At 36.0% G+C, this 23,558-nt stretch overlaps 1 protein-coding gene across 2 annotated transcripts; it reads right to left on the bottom strand.

Moving 5' to 3' along the window:
- Positions 1 to 1,673: 1,673 nt before the first annotated feature.
- LOC113061217 (vezatin-like) lies at positions 1,674 to 22,589 on the bottom strand. 2 transcript variants are annotated; one of them, XM_026230267.1, is made up of 12 exons: positions 22,423 to 22,589; positions 18,990 to 19,127; positions 15,321 to 15,410; positions 14,059 to 14,243; positions 13,502 to 13,783; positions 10,897 to 11,034; positions 10,652 to 10,799; positions 9,737 to 10,065; positions 6,674 to 6,867; positions 4,646 to 4,743; positions 3,762 to 3,966; positions 1,674 to 2,786 (listed from the first exon to the last, which is right to left on the bottom strand). In XM_026230267.1, the coding sequence occupies exons 1-12, from the start codon at positions 22,456 to 22,458 to the stop codon at positions 2,272 to 2,274; spliced, it is 2,358 nt and encodes a 785-aa protein (XP_026086052.1). In that variant the 5' UTR covers positions 22,459 to 22,589; the 3' UTR covers positions 1,674 to 2,271. The 2 variants fall into 2 exon arrangements, with proteins under 2 accessions (XP_026086052.1, XP_026086046.1); XM_026230261.1 differs by having other exon boundaries at positions 10,897 to 11,046.
- Between the last annotated feature and the right edge of the window lie 969 nt (positions 22,590 to 23,558).

The following is a 23,558-nucleotide window of genomic DNA, read 5'->3' on the forward strand; positions in this document are numbered from 1 at the left end:
TTCAAGAACTAGGGTTCTGTGTGAAAGGCTGAAACTGGCAATAAGTCGATTTTTAAAGTTTTGTTATTACTTTGAAGCAATAACCCTGTGATGGTCACAGTGGTGAAACTCCAGCTTCGTCTGAACAGAAACTGTCAAAGGCTGATACAGAAATGAAATCAGGTCAGCTATTTATTTCCCTAAAGAACAACCTCGCAAAAACTAACTTATGAAATGGAGGCTTCTCTGCAGAGATGCTGTCTTTTTTAGGTCAACATACCAGTTGCAGTGTGGTTTTTAACTTTGCCTTTTGTTAAAATTAATTAGGTGAATAGCATGTGTGTGTCATACTGCAGCCCAAAATTGAAATGAAAATCTTAATAGAGAAAGGGAAGCCTAATTTTGTACAAATTAAGATTTTGTGCACTGTTTACTTGACATTATATATATATTAGGGGTGTAACGATACGCGTATTCGTATTGAACCGTTCGGTACGACGCTTTCGGTTCGGTACGCGGTACGCATTATGTATACCGAACGGTTCGTTGGAGTAATTAATTATATTTGAAAAAAAAAAAAAGAGAGAGAGAAAGAAATATAATGATATGCGTTCAACAAGGTAGCCCAATAACCCAAACAACGTAACAGGCAACGCCCCTGACACTCCCGAAGAAGAAAAAAACACCATCTTATATGTTTATGTTAGGCTACTCAGCAGGCGCTCGCTCACTCAGTACGCGCTGAAGGCTCGTTGCAAAATAGCCAATGCGTTTAACAGACTAGAAATGAGAAGATCCTCCAATAACCAACAGGTCTGGTGTTTGGGTGCACTTTGGATTCCCTTTAAGCTATAATGGTGATGGCAAGAGAGTGGTGGATAAAAAAACAACGGTATGTCGCATCTGCAACATGACAGGGTACACCAGCGGGATTACAAAAAAAAAAAAAAAAAAAAAACAGCGGGAATATCTGGGATATATGCGTCAGTACTATCTGGGAAAAGACGAAAAAAAGGAGAAACATGCACGCAGCAAACTATCCCTGCAGCATTTAGACACTAGCTTACAGGGAATCCAACCCAAACACCAGACCTGTTGGTTATTTTAGGATCTTATATTTCTGGTCTGTTAAATGCATTAGACATTTTGCAACGAGCCTTCAGCGCGTGCTGAGTGAGCGAGCGCCTTAGGGGCCGTTCACATATCGTGCCTAAAAACGCATGGAAAACGCTAAGCGCGTCTTTCTCCTGAGGCGTCTGTCTTTGCTAAGCAACAATGACGTGCTCTCTCCATGAGACGCGGAAATTTCAGCGAAGGATAAATGAATTTGCAGCTCTAAAAATCGCTTGCAGTAGCTCTGCTACTGAATTTATTTCAAAATTGCAATCCATATACAACTATGATCAGCTGTTCCTTCATCTTGGCTGAGCTCTCAACGTTGTTACGGGAAAGGATGAAGCTGATTGGTTGGTTCTTGTCACATGACCCGCGGTGCGCTTGCGGCATTCTGAAAAGTTGAGATGTTTTTACATTTTGCTGTATCTAAAACGTATCGAACCGAACCGAACCGAACCGTGACATCAGTGTATCGTATCGAACCGAACCGTGAATTTTGTGAACCGTTACACCCCTAATATATATATATATATATATATATATATATATATATATATATATATATATATATATATATATATATATATATTAAAGCCACAAAAATGCACAATATTTCTTGCATTACGCTAAGGCCAACTTTATTTGTTTTGTATTGCAGTAAAAAGAATGGGCTTTAATTTGGAAAAAAAAAGTGTTTACTTAAAATAATGTAGCAATAAACAAAACAAAAAAACAGCAATACTAAAATAGACTTCTTTTTCCTCTAATTTAATTGAATTGGGGTCAAATTTGACTCTGACATGTTCTTGTTGGGCTTTATGGGATATATCCAATTAAACTGACTTTTAAGAGCTCGTTTTGGTTACTCTGTGTAGGACCTCCATTACAGTGAATGACACTGGGATATGGCCAAGGACATGTAGTTTTGCGTTAATGTTTAGGTTTTGGTCTGTTATTTTTGTGTACTAGCACGTTCTAGTCTGTACCTGAGGCCTGTCATGAGGGAGAGTGGACGTGGGATGTCACATGAAACATAAATCCCCCAAACACACACACTTTAAAACAGAGACCAAAAACAGATTCACACACACACCAGCTACATCCAATGATGTCTGTGACCTGAAATCAAGCTTCATAAATACAACCAAAAGGATGAGAATAAATATCTTTGAGGTTTCAGTCCTCGTCAGTTTCTCTCTTCTGCGGTGATGTCACTTCCTCTTCCTCCTCCGAGTCCTCATAGGTGCATTCCTGCATGTGTGTGAACGTATGCGAGCGCGCTGCTACCTGGGCAGCAAGGGCAGAGCTGAAACTGATCGCTTCTGAGCCATGCAGTTCTGTCAATCGGTCGATCACAGAGAGGGTGGGCACTCTGGGTGTGAGCGGGTGTGTCCCATCATGCCCCTCTTCTATAAGCCCATCTGACTGGAAGAGCTGCGTTTCCTCCGCAGTCTCATCTCTGGTATCTTTAGCTGCCCCAGTTACGTCAGAGTCTCCACAGCAAAACTCAGTCACAGAATCTCTCTCTCCTTCCGCCTCACTCAGGATCTCTGTCTGCGGTTCACATTCATTCTCCTCTCCTGGTTGGGAGACATGGTTTTCCGTGGTAGGCACGGACTCTGCTGAAATATGCGGTTCTAAAGAGTTTGTGTCCGTTTCTGATGTGTCCTTAGCAAATGGAGCCAGGGCGGCTAGAAGGACAAAAAAGACAAGTAGTTTAAGCTACAAGTAGATTGAAAGTGGCATTTGAAAAGGTTACATTACAGATGGTCAATGATAAAGAAAGTTTGAATCAAAGCAAGCTAAAAACAAGCAAAAACTAGACTAACGCAAGTTTATTCTAAATATTACTTATCAAGCTAAATTTGTATGTTTTCATTGTTCTGATAATTGAAAGAAAATCCAAAAAAAAAAAAAAAAAAGCACAAAAAAACAACAACAAAACCACAAAGCAAAGCCAAACAAAACAAAAAACACACATAAATGATGAGAAACAACAACAACAAAATATTTAAAATTTTGCCTGAAAAAAGTACTAAAGTTACTTAAACTGAATAAAAAAATAACAGACTAAACTAGATTTGAAACCAGTTAAACAAATCAGTTCGGACAATTCATTTAAATAAACAAATAAAAAAAGCTAATAAAAAGGACAAAAGTACATTAAATTACTAAAACTGAAAAAATTTAGTTTATTAAAATATTAACTAATATAAAAAAACTCATTCAAAATAATACCAAACACTATAACAGTATATAAATAATGCTAATATAACACAGTTAAAAAAATTTAGTAGTATACATTTTTCTCATAAAAAAAAAAAAAGTTGTTAAAAACGGTTTGTTTGTTTATTTGTTTGTTGTTTTACCAGTTTATTAAAATGAACTGTCTGGACTGATTCGCTTGGTCTACTTGCCATTATTGTCCAAAAAATATATATATATACTGTACACATCTTAAATATTTACATTTAGTCTTTAGCTGACGCTTTTATCCAAAGCTATTTAAAAAAAAGACTAAATATTTAATTATATCATAGTACATTTTTTATTCCCCGCTGAAATAAGACTGTTGTAAGAACTGAAACCGAACCAGCCGACTCAAACTCAAAACAAGTGCTTCTGGGAAAAAAAATCCTCCGATGTTGTGTTTGTGCATGTAGTACCCTGATCACTGAACAGTAGAAGCTTGCGCTTGTCTCGCTCTCCATCTGACGTCCGGATGCCCAGGACAGACTTCAGCTCGAGTAAAACACGTCTGGACTCCTCACGTTCCCGCCGCTGGCGCTCCTGTTCCCATGGCGACAGCATGTCCGTGACCCCCCTCCACTCCGTCTCAGAGTCTGAGTCCGAGACGTACGCCTCCAGCTCCTGGCCAAGAAAAGCATCTTTGTCAATCCCAGCTAAGCTAACCACCACAAAATTGTTAATGGTTTATGAATCTCTCTGCATTTTTGCTAACAACAACACTGAAGTCTTAGCAGTTTGTTTTGCTTTGTTCCACAATTTACATCTGCTGCTGGGAAATCCTTTGTGAGATATAAAGAGGGGAAAAAAGCATTTACTTACGAACAATAAACAAGTGAACTAGATCTGGACAAAAATATAAGTGGTGCTTGTCCGTTATGCCGAAATGTAATACTTGATTGGGTCACTGATAAACCATAACTGAATTATACATAATGAAGTAAATCTTGTTTAAAATGTATGTGCAGCAAAAATAAATATATTTTCAATTCTTCTTAAATTTATGCTTGTGTTTATTTCTTCATTTATACTCTTATCGTTTTTAAACACATATTTAAATGTATTTTAGAAAGTTTTTAATTAAGTTTTTTTTTAAAGACGTTCTTTTTTTTCTTAACTGATAAATTCATATGCTTTTTGGGAGTTGCATCACCTGAACTAATGTTGCCTTATAAAAAACTCAAATTATTTCATTTTTTTAAGGCATGAAGCATGAACATTTTAATGTTGAAGCTTGCCTTAAACACTACTACTAATACAGATGCTGATATTTCTCCCATGCTAAAGTACACAGACGCAGTACCTGCTCCTCTGGGACGGGGTCTCTGTCCTGTATGTGTGTGAAGGGGGCAGGAGGAGGGGGATCTGGGACAGCTGTTTCCTCTGGCTGATCTGAACTCTCTGAGGAACACACACAAATACACAGCATCCTCTTAATGTGTGTCTTTTTCCAGCAAATGACACAGGACAAATTCAGTTTCTATGTGAATCATATGTTGTGGTATTATTATTCATTGTGATATTACGGCCAAAAACTGACATGGATTATAAATCTGTTGATCCATTACTGGGTCTTGTGCTGAGTAATGAAGTTATTCTGTTGGGTTGGTGTTGGCGCAGTGGATAAGACACATGCCTTTGGTGTGAGAGACCCGGGTTCGTCTCCACTGTGAGACACCAATGTGTCCCTGAGAAAGACACTTAACCCCTAGTTGCTCCAGAGGCGTGGGACCTCTGACATATATAGCAATTGTAAGTCGCTTTGGATAAAAGTGTCAGCTAAATGAATAAATGTAAATGTAAAACCAGCTGCTGTTGTTTGGCACCCACATGCAGATGTTCAAAAGTACATCAAACAACTGCACAGCTGAACTTTGACCTTCCTCCATCAAAAGCACCAGTCTCAGGAGGGTTATATGTATGTTTTTATTTTCTTGTGCATTGTGGCCTGTTCTGTAAAGGACGTCACACACCCTATCTCTCTCTCCCTGTCCTTTTTTACCCTCCTACTTCCCCAGAGCTCCCTAAAATAACCCAAGGGAGGAAAATCAGTTGAATAAGGAACTCTAAAAATATCCCAAGACACACTCTGTTACCAGAGAAACACACAAAGGCTTATGCACCTCTTATACGGTGAGTACGTCATTTCAAGAGCTCACAAACACTTATGGTCATACTTCCATGTGGCAAAGCTCTCTGCAATAATTGATTTTGATTGGTCAATTGGTTTCTGCAGTGAAATGGTTTTCTATAATAACTGCACTATTACTGGCTGTCTGTACAAACTCACTTACATTATCCTGTCTATTGTCCTACCTTTTTTCTTTACCGATTTATGGTAGCAGGATTTGTGACACTGTCAAGAATACTTCAACTACAATAAAATAAAATATTCAGCTTTTTATAAAACTTTTAAATTAACCACACTACTAATTATAATGATTAAGACTCATATGCTAATCAAGGCTGCATTTATTTGATCAAAATCACAGTAAAACCGTAATATTATGAAATATTGTAACAACTAGAATAACAAACAAAAAAACATTTTTTATGTAATTTATTCCTGTGATGATTCAGAAATCATTATAATGTTGTGATTTGCTGCTAAACTATTAATACCCATTCTTATTATGATCAATTATCAAGATCCTTGATGAATAGAAACTCAAAAGAACAGCATTCATTTTAAATAAAAATCTTTAGTCTTAACTATCACTTTTGATCAATTTAATGGGTCCTTGCTTTATAAAAGTATTAATGGTACAGTTCAACAAAAACATAGAAAGAAGATGCTTTGAACAACACAGTTTCTGGTCCCCACTAAAATTATATATATATATATATATATATATATATATATATATATATATATATATATATATATATATATATATAAATATCTTCTTTTATGTTCAACATAAGAAAGAAAGACATACAGGTTTGGAACGACATGATAGTGAGTAAATTACTTTTTTGGGTGAACGATCTATTTAATTTATTATTAGTATCAATCGTTTCTCAAAAAAAGCATACAGATTTGGAATATAATTTTAGTGAGTACATAATGACATTTTTGGATGAACTACTCCTGTAAGAGGGACGTTTAGCCTGACTGTACCCCAGTAATGAATTTTTTCATTTTAAATTTAAAATGTCTCAATTTTAATTTAGGTGCCATTTCTTAGGACTATACTTCATTATAACTAAACTAATTTAGAAAAAGACACCCTAAAACACAATAAAAATCAGATTAGCACATGAATGAAACAGTCATTCATTCAGATTCCAAAGCAGTGTGCAGTGATTGGTTGAGAGGATGACCTCTGACCTGGGCAGCTGGAGACTCGGCGTAGCATGCGGTCGACCTGCGCGAGTGTGTCGTCCCAGCAGCAGGTGCTGGCCTGCATGTGAGGCTGCAGCAGCTGCAGACGCTCCTTCAGCTCCTGATAGCCAGCACACGTCATCTCCTCTGTCTCCTTAGCAACCATTAACTTCTCCAGATCATCCTCAAGTATTATGACCCTATGAGAAGACAAATAAAACAAAACTAAACTAGGTGCATCAGCTTATTCTACAGGAAAATAACCAGGGTGTTATACTGGCATAGTTTGTGAACTGTAGTTATGTGTATATATATATATATATATATATATATATTTACACAACTGACATTTAGTCTGATCTTTTTTTTTTACTTTTAATTATTATTATTACTATAATTATTATTTAGAAATGTATTAATTTAAGCACTTTCTGGTCATTTAAAGGGTTAGTTCACCCCAAAATGAACATTCTGTCATTAATTGCTCACTATCATGTCGTTCCAAACCCTTAAAGGTTCCCTTCTTCGTGATCCCATGTTTCAAACTTTAGTTAGTGTGCAATGTTGTTGTTAGAGTATAAATAATATCTGTAAAATTTTAAAGCTCAAAGTTTAATGCCAAGCGAGATATTTTATTTAACAGATTTCGCCTACAAAAAAACGACCCATTTGGACTACATCCCCCTAGTTCCTGCAGTAATGACGTCACTAAAACAGTTTTTCGATTAACCTCCGCCCACATGAATTCACAAAAAGGGGGGAATTCACCAATCATCTTTGTTTGGGCTTCCCAGGGATGCTGTACTTGGAGCTTAATGGTTACAATTTATGTTTAACTCAATTGCCGAAAATTAAAATCCACATGCAAAACTATGTGCAGCACATTTTGCTAAGGACAGATTCCTCAATCTCAATCAGTTTAATGCCGGATTCACACAAAGATTATTATTGAAAGATGGAGCAGTTCCCTCTTTGTCTGGAGAAGGCATTGTTTATGGACCACAACTGGTAACTGTATTTTATTATTTAAGTTGGTGCGTTTAACAGTTTCCGTAACTTATTACACAAAGGGCAATGCTGTTTAGCTTTGTTAACTAGATGTTAGGGCTGTGCAAAAAAAAAAAACGAATGCGATTTTCATGCGCATCTCGTCAGTAAAGGCATTCTGTGATTAGAAGTACATCTCCAGCACGTGTGTTCTAGTCCAATCGCATTTCAAGGAGGGCAGCCTGCGCTCAGCTGCTGTCGAATCACAACACAGGAACCGCTGGCACAATCAGAACTTGTTACGTATTTCTGAAGGAGGGACTTTATAGAACAAGGAAGACATCAGCCCGTTTTTATGACAGTGAAAACAGCGGTATACAGATAAATACTTTTTGTTTTTGTTTTTGTTTTTTTACACGCGAAACATGAACACATTTTAAATTGCACACTGTAAACACAAAGCTTCAAAAAAGCGTGAAAAATGGGACCTTTTAGACATTTGTTAGAATAGATTTATACATCATCTGAAAGCTGAATAAATACAATTTTCATTGATGTATGGTTTATTAGGATCGGACAATATTATGGCCTATTTAAAAACTATTTAGAAAAACCAGGAAATCTGAGGGTGCAAGGAAATCAAAATACTGAGAAATTTGCCTTTGAATTTGTGCTAATTAATTCTTGGCAATGCATATTACTAATCAAAAATCAAGTTTTGATTTATTTACAGTAGGAAATTTACAAAATATATCCATGAAACATGATCTTTACTTAATATCCTAATGATTTTTGGCATAAAAAAAAATCTATAACTTTGACCCATGTTTTTTTGGCTATTGCTACAAATATACCCCAGCGATTTAGGACTGGTTCGTGTCTCCAATAAGCATTAATCCACAAAAAACGTTTTTAATGTGGCTGACACTCCCTCCGAGTTCAAACAAACCAATATCCTGGAGTAATTCATTTACTCAAACAGTACACTGACTGAACTGCTGTGAAGAGAGAACTGAAGATGAACACCAAGCAGAGCCAGATAACGAACAAAAGATTGACTCGTTCTCGAGTCAAGAACCGGTTGCATCGGTTTTCGGATCACCAGTAGTGATGGGAAGTTTGGTTCTTTCCCGCGAACCAGTTCTTCCGGATAGTTAGATTCAATAAACCGGTTGAAGAAAACGGTTCACCGGTTCTTTTGTGCTCGACGTAATGACGTCATTGGCGATGATTGCTCTTGATTCAAGCCTTTGGTGTACCCGCGCTCATAACATTAGCACAGAATCAGTTCAGAATCAATCACCAAAAGAATCAGTTCAGTTCAGTGTGTCGGTCTGCTTCACGCTGAATCACACATGCGCAGTATCATCAGCTCCTCGGTTCACGAATCGGACGCTTCTGACAGAAACGGTTCTTGACTCGAGAACGAGTCAACCGTTCGTTCATTATCTGGCTCGGCTCTGTGTTCATCTTCAGTTCTCTTTTCACAGCAGTTCAGTCAGTGTACTGTTTGAGTACATGAATTGGTATTGGTTTGTTTGAACTCAGAGGGAGTGTCAGTCACATTAAAAAAGTTAACAGCTTAAGTCATTTGTGGATTAATGCGTATTAGAGATGTGAACCGTTTTAAACGATTCAGTTCGATTTGGTGAACTGGTTCAAGAAGATCTGTGTTTTGAACTCTCTCTCACAACAGACACGGAAGAGAAGACAATGCTGAATAAAGTCATAGTTTTTGTTCTTTTTGGACCAAAATGTATTTTGCTTCAACAAATTCTAACTGACCCTCTGATGTCACATGGACTACTCTGATGATGTTTTAATACCTTTCTGGACATGGACAGTATACCATTCACACAGCTTCAATGGAGGGACTGAGAGCTCTCGGACTAAATCTAAAATGTCTTAAACTGTGTCCCAAAGATGAACGGAAGTCTTGCGGGTTTGGAACGACATGAGGGTGAATTATTAATGACATAATTTTCATTTTTGGGTGAACTAACACTTTAAAACAACACAAAGCTGTAAAAAAAAAGGAAATAAATAAAATAAAAATAAGAACAAACCCTAAGAAGTACATACTCATTTAAGAGTGTTTTCAGGTGAAGTTGTAAACTGCGGACAGACGTGTGCAGAGCATTGAGCTCTCTACACTTCTGCTGAGCGCGTCCATTTCTTTCTGAGGGCAGCGACTGGTGCTGTGTTTCAAAGTAACGATGGAAATCAAAGCTGCGCTGAAGGTCTCTGAGGCAAGTGGCCAGCGTGCGATGGAGAGAGTCAGTTATCAACGGGACGCTGCTGTACGTGAGGGGGCTCGGCTTGGAGTCTAGCTCCTCCCTCCCTGGAGACAATAACAGAGCTAACCGCCGGAAAAACTCTGAGCTCTGCCCGACCCACAACTGGAACAACATCTGCAAAAACAACCAAAGGTTATGGAAGAAAATAATGTGCATTTCTGTAAATAATAGGACTGGGCAAAATCCAAGTAGATAAGTAAATCATAGTAAAAATGTATATTACATTGATTTACTCATCTACTTGATGACAATTGTTGTTTGGCATATAACAGTGATGGCAAACGATTAATCGCATCCAAAATAAGTTTGTGTTTACATAATATGTATGTGAACTGTGTATATTAAATTATGTATATATAAATATTTTGAAAATATTTACATGTATATACATTTATATTCTTATATTTTATATTATATATAAATAATATATATATATATATATAAATGTATCTGAAATATATAAATGCAGTATACACACACACATACATATATATTTATTTATTTATTGTTATAATGTGAACAAAGGAAGAAGTGCCTTGGGGAGAATAAAAATGCCTTCACAAAAAATAGTTAAATATCATGATTTATTTACAGATACATATAATCATCTTCATCATACCTAAATACTGTCAAAACAATATAAAATATAAAAAATTCAAAGAAATTCAGCTCCAGCACTCAACAGTGTGAGTTTCTGTACCTTGAGTGCAGGCAGACTGTAATCGTTGGTCAGTTCTTGTGCCTGATCGTCAGAAAGATGCTCCACCCCCAGACCGAGACCAAGCTCTCTGATTGGCACGGTAGACACGTAGTTGGTGACATTGTCAATCTCAGAGTTCAGCGGAAATGTAAAACACAGTCAAGGACTCGAACAAGTGAATTAAATGTTCAGAAATCATATTTTAAAAGCTGCTGATCACAATTTATGTTGTTTGATCAGGATATGACTTGAGCATGATGCACGTGGCGATGCGAGAGGCTCGGAATGCGCAACGAAGACTCTGATAGGCCGCCTTCCGTAGACCAATCAGCTGCTGGCTGCGAAGCAGCCCCGCCCTGTTAAAGGGACAGGCGCCACTCACCCTGTCGAGTAAACTTGACAAAGTGAAACGTGATCCAACTGTGCAGACGTCCGAGAACCATCAGGGCAGACACACATCACAAACAACACATATGTACACAAATAACACTATGCAACACACAGAACACAAAAGTAACACAAATAAATGACAAACTAGTTCAAAAGTTTGGGTAAGTAAGATTTTTTTACAATAAAAAATTATATTTGAAAATATAACTAAAAATGTAATTTTATTCCTGTGACTGGAGAAGCTAAAGTTTCAGCATTATTACAGCATTGATTTGAAATATATTTTTTTTATAACCGTAAATACACATAACAGGTATTCATTTATATAGAGGACATGAGCCCATGCCAGTAATTTGCATGCATTATACTAATTTCTTAAATTTTTTACTTATATTTCTAAAAAACAAAAAATGTAGTAAATGTTTATAAAGCATGCCAAGATAGTAGTCCTGCAGTTTAACATCTCAAAATGACTAATTCTAAATATTGAAAAATAGAAGTTCAAGCTCATATTTCCACTCAAAATGAGAAACATTCAAAACTGTGAGCCGCTTCTCCAAATCACCAGAAATAACACATTTAGAAGAAAAAAAGGCACCAATTAAGTCAAATAATCCAGATATCATTCCAAATATGAATAGAGTTAACGCATTTAAAGATGAAGTGTGTAATATTTTATTAAAATACTTATCCTATCTCAGACTCCTATGTCCAGATTCTAAAATAGACTATAACTGTGCAATCATCAGGTGATGTTAACAAGCATTTTGCTCAGCTGGTTTGAGCGACTATAAACAGGAGAGTTTAGGAAACCTGTTTGAAAACAGTTACTCAGTTTCACAGAGAGAACACACTTCAGCTTTAAACAACTGCAAAACTGTCTAGTACAAAACGGATGAAGAAATAATCACAGATTTTCATGCAGAAAACATGCTACAATAGTTAAATTTCATAAATTTAGTTTATTTCCACCACAAAAAAAAAAAAAAAATATATATATATATATATATATATTAAAAAGGTAATTACTTAACTTTTTCTCTCACAATTCTGACAACATATCAAAATTTTTCTCTCACATTTTGACTTTTTCCCCTCATAGTTCCAAGTTTCTAAGTTAACTCGTAATTTTAAAATACCTCCGTAATTTTAAAATACCTCCCAATTAAAAAAAATTATCCGAATTCTGAGTTTATATCACACAATTTCAATTTTTTTTCTGAGAATGTAAGTTTTTTATCTCACAACCAGTTTTACATTACACAATTCTGACTTTCTCATAATCATGAGTATACATATAGTTGCTGTAAAATCACAATTCTGAGACAAAAATTCAGAACAATGAGTTTACATGTAGAATACAGTTCAGATGTCTAAAAATTCTATAAAATCTGAATTCAGAGAAAAAATTAAAATTGTGAGAATTGTGTAAACTCAGAAATCTGAGGAAAAAGTCTGAATTTTGGGATGTAAACTATAGCAACTACAAGTTTATAACTGACATAATTTTGAAGTTCTAAGAAAAAAAATGTTTTAAGGTATAAACTGACAGTTTAAAAAAGGTCAGAATGAGATATGTAAAGTTTCAATTATCTTTTCTGTATTTTATATATTTTTTAATTCTCTGTCGGAAATAAGCTTCCATACGTGACACCACACAAACAAACAAAATAAGATGCATAGGTGGACGAAGTAAACGATTACATTACTTGATTGAAAGTACAGATACTGCTGGTCAAATATTACTCCATTACAAGTCAAAGTTGTAAAGACAGATTTTTATTTAAGTACAGAAGTACTTGGTTTTTTCAAAGTACCAAAGTTTCTTCATTTTTTATGTCAATGCGTTTTAATTATTGTTGTATGCAATGCTTGCAATACATTATGCCTCTAAAAAAACTTTAAATAGCTGACATCTACTGAATACACTAACTACTGTAGCTTGTAGTATCTTAAAGAGCTTTTAGAATGAAACAAAGCAAGTGAGTTAACTGAAAGTGTAGCCATTTATCCACATGTAAATAGAGCAGAAATTTGTCTTTAGAATGTAGTGAAGTTGAAGTCATAAGTTTCCAGAAAACATTATACTCAAGTAAGTGTACTTCATTACTGTCCACCTCTGACAAGATTTGACTAACTACAGTGGTTGGGGTCTGTGTGTGTGTGTGTGTGTGTGTGTGTTTATGCGGTTCATGAGGGACACACATTTGTATAGTGACATGGGTATAACAGAGGTATAACAAGGTGAAGGTGGTTTATGGGGAATCTTCCTGTATGTTCCCTATGTTCCTGTAATTTAAAATGCTTTAAAAAACAAATGCAAAGATTACTGTGAGGAGTAGGTTAAGTGTAGTGCAATAGAAAATACAGTTTTTACAGTATAAAAACCGTTGTCCCTATGGAGAATCCCTATAAACCACCAATACCAACATGTGTGTGTGTGTGTGTGATGACACTTACAGGGTGAAACCTCGTGAGATGACTTCGGTCTCCTGTATGAGTCGCAGTGACTTGCGAGAGAGACTGGTCAGCGCTCGGCTGTTGTTCACCAAACCCTCAAGCTGGACGGCCAGAGACTGAACGCGCCGCTGTAGAACGGCCTTACGCCACAGAGACAGACCACGACACACACACGTAACACACACCAGGACACCGCACAGCCACAGAGCCCGCTCGTGGTCAGGGTACGAAAAACACACGCCGAGGAGGACAGCTAGCAGCCCGACCAAAACTGACACATCCCTGTAACACAGAAACACATCAGTAACTTATCAAGCTGACAGTGTTAAAGGGATAGTTCACCCCAAAATGAAAATTCTGGCATTTATTACTCATCCTCATGTCGTGCCAAACACGTAAGACCTGTTGCTGTCTATGGAGGGGCAGAAAGCTTTGAAGATGAACGAAGGTCTTAAGGGTTTGGAACGACATGAGGGAGAGTAATTAATGACAGAATAAAATTTTTGGGTGAAGTATCCCTTTAAGATGTTTTTGTTGGTATTGCCGTAGGTGTGTACCATATAGAGGGAGGCGAGAGGTAGCGTGGCGCTGGCACAGAAGTGCTGGCACTGGGGCAGACGGTATCAGTGGAGCCCAGAGAGAGCACGCTCGGATCCAAGAGCTCGATCAGCTCAACATCCTCCTGCAACAGCACGTCCTGAGATAACAAACAGCGCAGGGAATACTGGCGGAAGGCAGCATCCTGCGGGAAAACAAACACAGATGAATACACAGCAAATCAATCTAATTATCGGATCAGTACACAGCCCTGCAGCAGTAATGGGTTTCTGTACTGTAACGCACAACAAGATCTTGGTCTCTGGGTCTTAGTTTGATCAAATTGAGTTTGAAATAATTTGTTTAGATTAGTATCAGTTAGATTAAGCAAAGTCTATAAGGATGGGATAGGTTATTATGTAATGTGAAAAAAGACAAGTAAACAAAAAATAAATTATTATTTTTAACAAAAAGCACTTTACACAGAAATCAGCTTTAACTGAGAAATAAGTTTATTTGGCATTTAAATTTTAAGTTTTAATTATATTATATATTACAGCGCATTCAGGCTATCAATTTTTTATTCAATTTTAAATGTATATATATATATATATAACTTAAATAGCATTTTTTAAATAGCAAGTCCTTGTCAGTTGTTTTATTTGACAATTCAGTAACTACTTGCCAAATATATTTACAATTATTTTCAATGAAATAGATGAATATGTTTAATATAAAAAATATTATTTTCTATGTTTAACTACAGTTATATTGTTTTTACTTAATTTTAAATACATTTTTCAAGTGCCTTTTCTTTTATTATTTTAATTTATTCATATTAGTATTCTGTACACATAAAAAAAGAAACATTTATTTCTGTTCAGCTGCAAATAGTTCATTTTTGAATGGTAAAAAAATAAAGGATTACCACCCCACCAAACAGTTTTGTTCACTAGCTGTCAATCTTAACACAAGATTTCAACTCAGTCAAACAGAGTCATTAATGTTAATGATTAATACTATACAGTGATTTTAAGTTGAAATTGTGTTTTGTGCATACAGTGACTGTTAACTATGTATTTTAGGTATGGGACCTGCAGAATTTGGGATAGTTTAATGGGTCAAACAGAGATCATTTTGATTGGCCAATGGGCTGAGTTTCTAAAACAGATCTGGCAACCCTGCACACCTCCAAACAACTATAGTCCCCTTAAATATTTATGTGATTATGCATATTTTCTACATGACTGAAACCCAGCTGTATGTTGAGCTTCACTCTCACCAGCTGCTGCTCCTGCCAGTGGGTGGCGCTGTCTCGACGCAGAGGATTCAGACTGTGCAGAACATCAACCAGCCTCCAAACACCACCCTTCTGCAAAAACACACAAACCAACGTAGTTAATGCTCTCACACATCAGAGCAAGTCAAGTAACTGAAGAATGAATAAGTGTTAATATGCAAATCAGGGAAGTCATATTTCAATGATCTAATGGTTGTCATGACACAGAAAAGACAATTTCTAAATTCTCTGTGTGGATGGGAGCGAAAGCAAACTCATCTTGCACTTTCTTTATAAATCCAATAAATAAATATGATGTCCTGCCTTGGTCGAAAAAGTACCTTCCACTAACTAGCAATATTATTTTAATTTTATCACTAAAAATAAAACCAATGCCATTCTTTATACTTATTTACAATTGTGTATTTACAAAAGTTTTTCTACAAGTCATAATTATGAAAAACAGTAAACAAGTTTCACCCAAATTTAATTTGTCTTTTAATTAATGAAATTTAAACATTTTATTTTTTGGTAAATAAAGGGGATTTGCTATTAAAATTAAAACATGGAAGAAATATTGTGTGATTTATTTATTTTTTAAAAATAAAGTTTTATAAAAAAACATTTCAACAGTAGTAGCAGTATCACATACATTCTACTAAATAATAGTAATATTTCTAGCACAATGCCTTTATGTAAAAATGAACTTTTATTTTGACGGGTTACCATGAATACCTTTAAATTGACACTGGTTTTACTCAGAAGAAACTGTGAAATGCCTGCTCTATGTCTAATGTCTCTAAATCTATGTGTCTGTCTATCCATCCATCCATCTATCTCTCTGCCTATCTCTCTATCTACCCATCTATCCATCCATCTACCCATCTATCTATCCATCTCTATATCTATCTATCTACCCATCTACATATATATATCTATTTCTCTATCTATCTGCCCATCTATCTATCTATCTATCTATCTATCTATCTATCTATCTATCTATCTATCTATCTATCTATCTATCTACCCATCTATATATCTCTCTCCATCTATCTGCCCATCTATCTGCCCATCTATCTATCTATCTATCTATCTATCTATCTATCTATCTATCTATCTATCTATCTATCTATCTGCCCATCTACCTGCCCATCTACCTACCTATCTACCCATCTATCTAGCCATCTACCTATCTATCTATCTACCTACCTACCTATCTATCCATCCACCCATCTACCATCCATATATCTATCTATCTACCTATCCATCTACCTACCCATCTCTCTATCTATATATATATCTCTCTATCTGATATCTACCCACCTACCTATCTATCTATCTCTCTATCTGCCCATCTACCCATCCATCTATCTATCCACCCACCCACCCATCTATCTGCCCATCTACCCATCTATCTATATACCTACCTACCCATCTATATATCCATCTCTCTATCTATCTATCTACCCCTCTAGCCACCTACCTATCTATCTCTCTATCTGCCCATCTACCCATCTATCCATCCATCCATTCATCTATACACCCACCCACCCATCTATCTGCCCATCTACCCATCTATCTGCCTATCTACCCATCTATCTGCCTATCTACCCATCTATCTGCCCATCTACCCATTTATCTATCTACCTACCCATCTATATATCTATCTCTCTATCTATCTATCTGTCTATCTACCCATCTAGCCACCTACCTATCTATCTATCTATCTATCCATCTATCTGCCCATCTACCATCTATCCATTCATCTATACACCCACCCACCCATCTATCTACCATCTATATATCTATCTGCCTATCTATCTATCAATCTATCAATCTATCTGACTGTACTGCCTTCAAAACATTCAAGCTTTAAACTACTTTCAATTTCATACCATTTCAGACTGAGAACTGTTAAAAAAAATATTAAAACAATTTACTTTTAAGTTTTTGTTCAGGCTTTCTCAAGCCAATTTTAAAGTTAACTTTGTCTGGACAAACCTTTCTCTAGTTTATCTCACTGATTTTAATAGGATCATCTAAATATCATGAAATAATTTCTATTTCTTTTGAACTTGCCATTTATCAAAAAATCCTGAGAAAAATGCATCATGGTTTCCACAAAAATATTAAGCACAACCATTGTAAACATGGATAATATTGTTCTTGAGCAGCAAACCAGGATATTAGAATGATTTCTGAAGGATCATGTGACACTGAAGACTGGAGTAATTTAGTAATAGTAATACTATTTTACGTTATTACTATTTTTACTGTATTTTTGATCCACTAAATGTAGCCTTGAAGAGTGTCTTTTATTTACAGCTTTACTAAAATTATCGAATGCTGGTATATTTATGTCCTCTTGAGTAACGGTCCACAGACCGATTATTGATTTTTGTCTGGGTCATGAACACACAAACCACATGTCTGTGGTCTTTACCATTTTAGCCTACATACTAAACATCCTCTGAAACGGAGAAAGATAAAGGAAATACAAAACATTTTAAGAAAAAAAACTTCAGATTTGATATCTTGAAATGTCAGAACAAATCCGAAAGAAAGTGACTATAGTTTTGGGGAAGTATAATGTGCATTCAGCCTCACACACTGAGGAGGTTCTGCCTGTTTTGTCTTCTTTTCTTTCTTCATGTCTTTAGTATTCCGTTGCTGTAGGACTCACATTCTAGATCCTTTGAGTGTGTCAGATAACTAAAGAACAGAAAAAGAAAGTGTGTGTGTGTGTGTGTGTGTGTGAGAGAGAGAGAGAGAGAGAGAGAGAGAGAGAGAGAGAGAGAGAGAGAGAGAGAGAGAGAGAGAGAGAGAGAGAAAGAGAGACATCGTAGACTGGGGAACACAAGGACAGACTGAACTGTGTAAACTGAAGACAATAATGATGTTCAACGTGGAAACATTCCAAATAAATTCTAAAATAAAGTATAGACGTGCACACACACACAATTTTATTTGCTCTGCCAAAGGAATGAGCTCTATTTACACATTGAGTGGAATAACAGCACATTCCCAAAAGAGACTGGAAAATTCTAGTCATTCATCACTTCCTGTTTCTGAGGTGACTATGAAACCTGCGTTCAGTTTCACAAAAAAATAAAGCTTTCAATAAAAATGACCTATTTCTATTTGAATACATGAATGTAACTTATTCCTGTAATCAAACCTAAACGTTGTCACGTGATTCTTATGAAATCATTCTCTCACTCTCAATACTCTCATTTGCTGCTCAAACAACATTTATTATTATTATTATTATTATTACTGAAAACAGCTGAGCAGAGTTTTTCAGATTACTTTGATGAATAGAAAGTTCAGAAGAACAGCATTTATCTAAAATAAATCTTTTGTAACATTATAAATGTCTTTATCATACTTCTGATCAATTTAAAGCATCCTTGACTTAATAAAAGTATTCACTTCTAGATTTCTATTTCGCATTGGATTCTAATTTGACCTTTCAGTGTGTGTTTCAAAAGGTGCTGGTTACAAAACACTATTCAGATTAGCATTTAATCCACTTCTGTTCATTCAAGCAAAACAGCTCAAGTTTACAAAAATGTCTCGTTTTTCCAAGGATTAAGATCTTTCATTAAACACTGTAGAAATCTGTAGTTGCTGTACGGTTAGCGTATTGAAAAGGTAAGTGCCGACACTCACTCTGTGAGAAGGGAGGATATCCTGAGGAAACTGTGCCTCCTCTCCACCAGCGCTTGGCTCCTCCTCCTGAGAAACGGGAGAACATGCCTCAAAATCTGTGTGTCCTAGATCCTGCAAGTACTGGAACAGTGGAGAGTTCTGGAGGGACCACAGAGACACAACTCCAAATAAACATGGGTCAGTGACAACTGAGGGTGTCCAAGATGACAGAAAGAAAAAATGGCCTAAAATAAAAGTTTATGGAATGTATTTATAAAGGTTTAATAAGTTATTACTTATTAAACCTTTATAAATATAAGATTCCATAAATGCGTTTTTATTTTAAGCCATTTCTCCCAAAGAATGTCAAGTGGTGCAACCAACAAGCAAAAAGTAATAACATTACATCCTGAATATGAAAATGTACACATTATAAACCATTATTCTCTCTCTTTTTTTTTTTTTTTTTGGTAAATGAATATCAATGTTTTGTTGAGATTTTTCTATTCGACTGCCTGAACAAACCTTACCATGTCATAAAAAAGTACAATAAATTGACATTTTTAAAGTGCCCCATTATGGATTTCTGAAAGATACCTTTCATGTTTCAGTGAATGAAAACATCAAAACTGTTAAAATTTTAATCTAAAAGTGCATCATGTTTATAAAGTAATTGTCTCTAAAAAGAAAGACATTGCATCATTGAAATTAGTCAACATGAATCATTTGCATATTGCCATCCACTTTTTCTCCATTGGTTTTTTCCATTGGTGTGAATGAAAACGCAAATTCATTCTTTGTCACTTTTGGAGCAGTAAAAATAGCGGTTTACCCGATAACTCTGTATATAAAGCAGCACTGCGCTCACAAACAAGGCTTTATATCAGGCATTATAGGCTCATGATGAAAGGAAAATGAGACCAAAAGGACCATTCACCGCAGATTAGCGTCACGCAAAGGAGGGGTTTGGAAAAATTAATCTTTGAGCTAATTGTTTGGGAGTTGTTGAGCAAGTCAGTAAAAATAAACGTGTATTATAAGACAACGAAACTGTTTTTTGACCTTGCATGCATGTCAAACTGTTGAATATGAAACCTTTCATTACCCATAATAGGGGCATTACTGACCCAACAAAATGTTTTCTATATTTTAGTTTTTTTTTATCATGCCCCACCTAAATAAATAAATAATCGTACCTGCAAAACCTTTAAAACACTACTTTTTTTTTAATTTGTTACAAAAAAAAAATCTAATGTGTAAAAATACTTAGGTGTAATTATTGCACTCTAATACAAGTTACCGAATGTGTAAAAACTAATCTAAAAATCTGATTTCTGTTTGTCAAGTCATTGACCGAAATGCATTTTAACACGTTTCAGCATTGGTTTTCAATTCACATTTGCCATCCAATGCAGCAGCCATTCGTTTAATGGAGAAAGGAAAGAATAAGACACACACAGAAGAAATACAATTTGATGAACGAGTAATTGATAGTAATATGGAGAGGAAGAAGAGAAAAAGAGGGGTCATGATTCCACTATCTCTCTCAGGAAAGGGCTGTGCTGTGCTCTCTCTCTCTCTCTGAATAAAAAAAAAAAAAAAAAACTACAAACAACATGCTTTCCTGCCTTTTTCCTCCCTTACCTCTCGCATGTCCCTCACTCTTGTCTTGGATCTTCTCAAACGCACCATTGCTCAACAGAGGAAGTAGATCCGACACTCTTAAAGCCCCCGATTCCCAAGCAGATATCCAGAATCACAGGCACATTCCCACTGCTCACCATTGCCACTGGATTTGAGTTGCTAAAGAGGTTTATAATTCTCATATTCTTATTTGGTCAAACCCTGTTGCCACCCGTGGCGACCTTTGGATCTCTTTGCTCTAAAGCTCATTTGCAGTGAGAGGAATCGGTTGGCGCGTGTTTATTGACGTGAGAGAGCAGCTAAACTGGCCTGCGGTGAAAGACCGGATTTTAGGTCACCAAATGAGAGTGAACTGAATCCAACTGTTATTGTTTTGAAGTCTGGATTGAACGTGGCCATGTAGAGCATTGTGAAAGTATGTCCGAAATCTAACCAGCACAACAACAAACGCCAACAACAACCGACCAAACACACATCAGGATTTCTTTCATTTCGGACCAATTCATTTTCTCACAAACAGAAGCTTTGTCTGGAACTTTTTTGCAGTTATTAAACTATATTTGATATGTGTGTGTAAAAACATATTTATAATTGTATTAAACATAGCTTTTTCTTAAAATCTTCCAAATTCTTCCAAGCTGCTAGGGTATTTATTTTTTATTTATTTAATTATTTCACTAATTAATAGATATATATTGGCTGAAATCAACTTTTAAATTGTTAATCCAGGAAAAACTAGGCTTACCCAATAAATATTCCGTATGACTGTTTGCTCTACAGTAAATTCTTACAATCACTGCCACAAACATATTGAATGAATAAAGATGTAATATAGCTTAATCTATATGTCAGCATGGTTTCCCTAGGGATGCACCATCAGTAGGATGTTGATATGTCTGTCCCAATCTTGATCTTTAAAGGCAGATCAAGACCACACATGCTTTAATACATAATGCTTTTAATTCAATTTATAGAAAGTGAAGTGACATTCAGCCAAGTATGGTTACCCATACTCAGAATTTGTGCTCTGCATTTAACCCATCCGAAATGCACACACACAGAGCATTGAACACACACACACACACTGTGAGCACACACCCGGAGCAGTTGGGGGTTCGATGCCTTGCTCAAGGGCACCTAAGTCGTGGTATTGAAGAGAATGGTATTAGAGAATAAAGTGAAACACACCACAGAGACAGACAGACAAAAGTGACTACAAACCTATTTAAGTGCCTTCCTAAACTGTATTTGGGTCATCTAGCATGTTTAATCATCATAGTATGGAAACCTAAGGAGCATTTTGGGGGCATTTTAATTAAAAAATTAGTGGGATGCCTTCCTAGACAACATTTTTGGGAGTCTTATTCTTAAAGCCTAGTTAGTAGGCAACCTAGACAGCATTTATTAATCTAAAACCTAACGAACTACCGATTTAGATCACATTTTATGTCATTAATGTCTCAAAACCTAGTGACCTGTCTACCTAGTGCTCGACGCGCCTATAAATGCTGTCTAGGTAGCCAGCTCACTATGTTTTGAAGCACAGTCGCTGTTCCTGTCCATACAAGATTTATGTTTCCTAACATTTTGTATTGTATGAAAAACCACGTTAAGATAGTTTCCGGCGCGGTATGTATTTGATTAAACCCAGAGTGACTAAGTCATTAGACCCAGCTCTAAGTCATTGTAGAGGTGCACAGGGAGGAGTGTTTTATGTGCTAAGTGCAGGCTGCTAACTGCACATCTATCACAGATATCCGAGCAGCTGTTTTGTGCCCGCGTAACGCAAACGTCTGGATCAAAAACTCACCTCGAAAACAATTTCTTCATCAAAATCCTCAGTCATAGCTCTCCGCCATATGTGTCCATCAGCTGCGCGTGCTGGGATGGTAGTCGATAAGAATTACAGGAGGGATCGCTACAGCTTCTGCTGAATGCGCAGAGACACGCCATGACTTGAACTACAATTCCCATGATTCATAGCGCTTCTTCTTCTGTTATTCGACGACGGTTCGCAGAACGTATCGACATCTACTGGGCTGTTTTCGACCTCCAAAAAGCCCTATATATATATATATATATATATATATATATATATATATATATATATATATATATATATATATATATATATATATATATATATATATATATATATATAAAAAACAATTTGCAAACATTTTGTAATATAACAATACAAACAATTTACAGATAAAATACTAAACTCACAGTGAATAAAAAAAAAAATAAATAAATAAATGGTCATCATCACACAGACATTAAACTGTTAACGGTAAGATTTGGTTACAGTGAATACAGTCGGGTGTGTTAAAATATATAAACTTATAAACTAGAACACTATTTGCTTGTGCCCCAATGTGGAATAATGATTAATTTATTTCTGTTTCAACTTGTAACCATCTCATTTTTTTCTTGCTACAAACAGCATCTATTTTTTATTCACAAGCAGTTGACGGTGCGTTCTAGTGATGTTCGATTCGCACACGAAACGTTCATTTGAATCGGTTCATTTCACAGAATCTGTCATAGAATCGCGCAAGACTGAACTCTGCCCCAAAACCATAATTTGAGAAGGGATATTATTAACTGTTAATGACATACTGTAAATAAAGGTGGAAACGTTGCTGAAAAATATATCAGATTTAATTGTTGTGGTTGTGCAACATGTATTCTTTGTTTGCAAGAAGATCTTTAAATTGAAATTATGGTGTGGGCAACATGGGAGTCCAAACAATGCTGTGTATTCGTATATCACGTCTTGAAGCAACCATTATGCAAGTGACACAATCAAACACATCCACTTTTTTTCTTCATGGCTGAAACGAATAACTGAATCTGTTTGTTGAAAAGATTCCTTAAAACGATCTGTTCAACGAACCGATTCACTGAAGCATCGTCCTTCCCAAGTACGCCTCTTGCGGCGGA

The sequence above is a fragment of the Carassius auratus genome, chromosome 4, assembly GCF_003368295.1.
Source record: "Carassius auratus strain Wakin chromosome 4, ASM336829v1, whole genome shotgun sequence".
Taxonomy (NCBI): Eukaryota; Metazoa; Chordata; class Actinopteri; order Cypriniformes; family Cyprinidae; genus Carassius; species Carassius auratus.